Raw genomic sequence first — 4,914 nt, 5'->3', positions numbered from 1 at the left:
TTCAGTCTTTAATATTTAGATTAAATTTTAATTTAATTTTTAATATTTTATTTTTTATTTTTATTTTAAAAAATTTTAAATAAATTTAATATTATTCTATCATTAAATTTTATACGAAAAATTAATAAAACAAGTGACATAAACATTAATAACATTATTAGTTAAGTCATATTTTATTTCATATGTTACAAAAACATAACTAAAACATTTTTGTAATATTTTTCAATTTTTTTTTTTTGTATAAAATCTCATATTCTAGCAATCAATCAACAACCTTCCAAAATCAAAGGAAAAACTTTTATATTGGTGATTACTACTGGGTTCATTTTACTTACATACAAGAATTGAATGTAATTGGCTCTTCAATATGCGAATTATTTATGTCAAATTTAATAATGGAATAACATTAAACCTGCTTCAAATTTTTTTTAGGATTAAAATAGGACATTTAAAAGTTTTTAGGATTAAAACAGAATATTTGAAACATTAAGGCCAAATTAAAAATTTTCCTAAACAGAGGATCAAAATAATACTTTACCCAATAAATTTGTGTTTATAAAATATTTATTTCTAGCTTTTGGCCTTTTATAAAAAAAAATATTTTTGATCTATTAAAATCAAAATCTTTTAAAATTTATTGGGTCAAAAAACTAAAAGAAAAACAAAATAAAAAAACAAATATTTTGTCGGAACCAAAAACTTTAATTTTACCAAGGGAACAAAAGGGTTTCACACTTTTGATTAATCAAATATTACTATACATATGCATAAATATAATTAACCAATGAGAATTATATGAGACCATGAGAGTGAGAAATAATTCTTTTAAGTCTTAATTATATAAACACATCTATAAAGAGTTTAGATTAAATATTAAAAATACGAGGAGTTTGAGTAATATATACAAGGCTCTTAATTCAAATATTATTGCTGATATTTAAACAAAAAAATCAATAAGTCAAAATTAAAAATTATTTAAATGATTTTATATGTTAATCTTAACCGTTAATGTGCAATATCTTTTTATCCCACAAAAAATCACTTCTGTACATGTAGGGCTGGCAATGGGTAGGGTAGGGTAGGGTCCACCCTACCCTAACCCTACCCGCGGGCTGAAAATTCTATTAAAATTCTACCCTACCCTACCCGCGGGTTGAGAATCTCTCAACCCTAACCCTACCCGCACCCTAAAGTTCTAAACCCTACCCTACCCTACCCTACCCTACCCGCAGATATATCAAATTTTTTTAAAGTAAATACAAAATTCAATCATTTCAAATTTTATACATATTAATAACAAAAAATAACAAACTAATACTCTAAATTACTAAATTAACTAACTAGTTTAGTGGTTGTTCACTTATTGTAAGTTATTACATAAAAGATGTTGTAAGTTCAACTCTCACTTCTTTCACTATATACCTAATTTTTATAAAATATGTGTTATATATTTGAGGTGCGGGTAGGGTAGGGTAGGGTACACCCTAAACCCGTACCCTACCCTACCCACAGGCATACCCGGACCGTACCCTACCCGAACGGGTTGGGTACCCGCGGGTAGGGTATGAATTGCCAGCCCTATGTACATGTCATATTTTTCTTTTTTTTACCAAAAATAGAAAAACTCAAACCTTTTAAATAAGTATAAAAAGACTATGCTATTTAAACTATAACTCATTAGTTTCTATACATGTCATATAAAAGAAATGTAAATGTTTTCAATTCATCCTTTAAAAAAATATATTATAGTTGTATGAGAGACATTTAAAGCTAAATTCAAATTAGTTAGTTTTTACACTTATCCTTGCATTTAAGAAAACTCCCGTAAAATGCACTTGATACATGTGACTTCGAACAGAATAAAAATTCTGTAACTTCGGAAATTCAAGTCTCATTTTTTTTCATCTAGCTTTAATCTATTTTGAGTTTTATCCTTTAAACGCAATAGCAGCTATCTACACTGCCATGGCGAATTAATTGGTGCTTCCACATGAGATGATGCTCTCGTGTAGTTTCTTGTTTTCTTGGCAGTAATTGATGTTTCTTCACTAAATTTCTATTTCTCTGCCACACTACACAAGCAAGCAGCATCTTTCTTTTTTATCTTCTTCTGGCGCAGGCTGGCTCCCAAGTTAGATCAATGAGAAGAAAGTAGAAAAGAGAATGAAAAAGGCTGGCCAAACAAAATACAAAGCCATCGTTATAATTAATCAGAAAACGTGGTAATGGACATTGGTTTCCTATGATATCATCATCCTAGACATTAGATGACAGACAAAAAAGGAGGTGGGGGGTTAAAACAGGAAAATAGAAGGACCGAATGGTGGTGCAGCAGAATACTAATTTTTATGCTAATAAGGAGAGTTATATGGAGGAGGCTGAGATGTCTCTTGTACAACATTACATAAATTCTGCTACACCATTTTGCAGCCCTCAATTAACATTTCTAGACTGACTGAACAAAATCTGGAAGCAATCAAGAAAATGACCAAATAAAAAGAGTCAACCAACTATACCCTGTATACACTCGCTAATCCAAAAATCTTATGTACTGATACAGTGCAGTGATGATGATCAATGACCTCAACTTGAAGAACCTCCATACAAAAATGGAGTTGTAAAAACGCTCAAGGGGCTGTGGTCGGCAGATACAAAGTGCTGAGAGCAATGTCACTCCGTCGACATAAAGAATTACATAACCACAATTCTAATTTAAAACCTGCAGACACCACCTCAATTTGCTGATTTCACTAGTTGCCTATACAGAGCAGCCTTTCGCTATTTTCCCTGTTTTTACAATCCCATAGATGTAGTAGAAGAATGCCAAATTCAACCAATGTCGAGAGATACCGCCTCAAATACCAGTTTTCTAATTGTAGATCTTTACTGGCTTCTCAAACGTGTGGCGATTCTGCAAAACAAACCCGCATAATTTGGAACTGTATAATCAACCAAGCTTTCTCAGCCTCTGAGCAACAATCAAATAACAAAATGTGATTTACAAATCTATTCTTGCCATCGAAGAAACCAACCTGGTTAACTGCATATGCTCTTTTAGGAGCATTGTCAGTATGCTCCAATCCAAGATACTGCTCCCATGCACCATAAACATCTCTTCTCTATTATAAAATAAAGGGATAAGGTAAAACATAAATTCAAACGTATGAAGAGGGTACTAAAAAACTGAATTAACAAAACAGAAGGAAGAGTTGAACTATAAATGAAAATCACCTGAAAACGACTGGATACAATGTCAGAGTCTTGAAGATACTCAGGACGCCCTAATGAGAAAAATGCAAACTTCCACTGGCCAAAGAAACAAAAAACAAGTCAGATAAACTAGACGTCAAATATACTAACCAATATTGGACAACATATCCATCACTCAAAACTAAATTAGTGATAACACACAAGCCTTGCTGAAACTGAGAACATAAGATAAAATAAAAAGAGGAAAGAAAAATACCTTTGCAAACTCATCATCAGGAACTTGAAGTTTCTTTTTTATTCTGTCTTTAATTTCAGTCAAAGTCTCACCTTCATGAATGACCAAGAAAAAAGGTTCTCCAAAGTTCTGAATTTGCTGTATACATATATCAAAAGAAAACCAAAGGTTAGATGAACAATTGTCAGCACAAAGTATTAAGCGCATCAACAGAACAAATCAATCAAAAAATTTACCATTTGATTCTGAGCTGTGTCTTTTGTAAAATGATAGACATGAATTAGGCGGTCATGAGGACCAAGATTTTTCTCTTCTTCTGGAATCTGTAAAATTTTTATAAAAGGAAATTATATTATACATAAAAACATCTACATATGCTACTATTTTAATGAATAAAATCAGGAAGATTTCACAGTCCTTCCAGCCCTAGTCACAGGGAGAGATTGCTACCTCCTCGGCTCGTAATGTCCAATATTGGTCATTGATGTTTTCAATCTTTTCATTGGGAGGGAAGACCTGCACAAGCAGACACACAATGAAAAACACATTTTTCAGTTAAAATAATGCTTTCATCCAATAGTTAACAGCATTCTCAGTAACAAGAAATTAGGGGATTATAATCAACACCAAATTTAGTACGCATAATTACCTTTCAACGTTACATTAAAAATTACAGAGAATAATAATAAATCCAAACCTTGTATATCTTGTGATAGAAGACTTCAAGCAACCTAAGCTCAGCATTAGGATGAGACAGTTCCACCTGTAATAACAATAAAACAGTAACTAACTAATGTGAAAAATTATACATGCACGGATAAACAATAAGCAACTTTTTTCTGAAAAAACTGCAGCTTACAACACTGCAGTTGTACTTTTTGTTTCCCTGTGAAACTCGGATGAAGCCATGTGTGCTAATAGTGGGAAGACATTATAGTGTTGTATAGATAAACGTCAAATAACACGGACAAACTGATAAACCAAAAGAATAAATCACCCAAGGCCACCTTAGTTTTGAGGTCATCGAGGACATCCCCCACAGTGCTCTGCTTTGGAAGTCTGATGGTATGAATAACGACCTGAGTAAGCAATTAAATGTTTAGAAAAGGCTGAAAATTACGCCGTGTTCTAAAAAAGCGGTTATGGCGGCGCCATAACGTTATGGCGTGGCGGATTTCTTCCTTGCCGCCATACAGTGGTCGCCGCAATGAGTTTTGCATAGAGGGCCAAATGGCGGCTGCAATTGTGGTGGCGCCATGGCGAACCGCAATAGAAATGGCAGAAATTGCGGGTTTTTTGGATTTTTAGAAGGCAATTCTTTGGTGCCGAATTTGCCAAACTTACAGTTTATGGTAAGTTTTAAATATTTAAAAATTATTTATTCTTATATTTTTAATTAAATATTAATTTCTATCTCTTTTTAGTAAATTAGGCAACTATATATAGACACCATAGCATGTACCATTTAA

At 32.5% G+C, this 4,914-nt stretch overlaps 1 protein-coding gene across 2 annotated transcripts in view; it reads right to left on the bottom strand.

Annotated features, from left to right (window-relative positions):
* LOC107608735 (ubiquitin carboxyl-terminal hydrolase 13) overlaps nucleotides 2,165-4,914 on the bottom strand; it is a 12,404-nt gene continuing 9,654 nt past the window's right edge. For both annotated transcript variants that reach the window (XM_016310447.2, XM_016310448.2), the window contains exons 25-32: nucleotides 4,453-4,524; nucleotides 4,143-4,208; nucleotides 3,896-3,961; nucleotides 3,682-3,768; nucleotides 3,467-3,583; nucleotides 3,232-3,306; nucleotides 3,033-3,119; nucleotides 2,165-2,911 (exon numbers count right to left, since the gene is read on the bottom strand). In XM_016310447.2, the coding sequence (XP_016165933.1) occupies nucleotides 2,870-2,911; nucleotides 3,033-3,119; nucleotides 3,232-3,306; nucleotides 3,467-3,583; nucleotides 3,682-3,768; nucleotides 3,896-3,961; nucleotides 4,143-4,208; nucleotides 4,453-4,524 (612 nt within the window). In that variant the 3' untranslated portion in view covers nucleotides 2,165-2,869. The remainder of the gene's footprint in view (nucleotides 2,912-3,032; nucleotides 3,120-3,231; nucleotides 3,307-3,466; nucleotides 3,584-3,681; nucleotides 3,769-3,895; nucleotides 3,962-4,142; nucleotides 4,209-4,452; nucleotides 4,525-4,914) is intronic.

The sequence above is a fragment of the Arachis ipaensis genome, chromosome B07, assembly GCF_000816755.2.
Source record: "Arachis ipaensis cultivar K30076 chromosome B07, Araip1.1, whole genome shotgun sequence".
NCBI lineage: Eukaryota > Viridiplantae > Streptophyta > Magnoliopsida > Fabales > Fabaceae > Arachis > Arachis ipaensis.
This window is presented reverse-complemented; position numbering and strand designations above follow the sequence as displayed.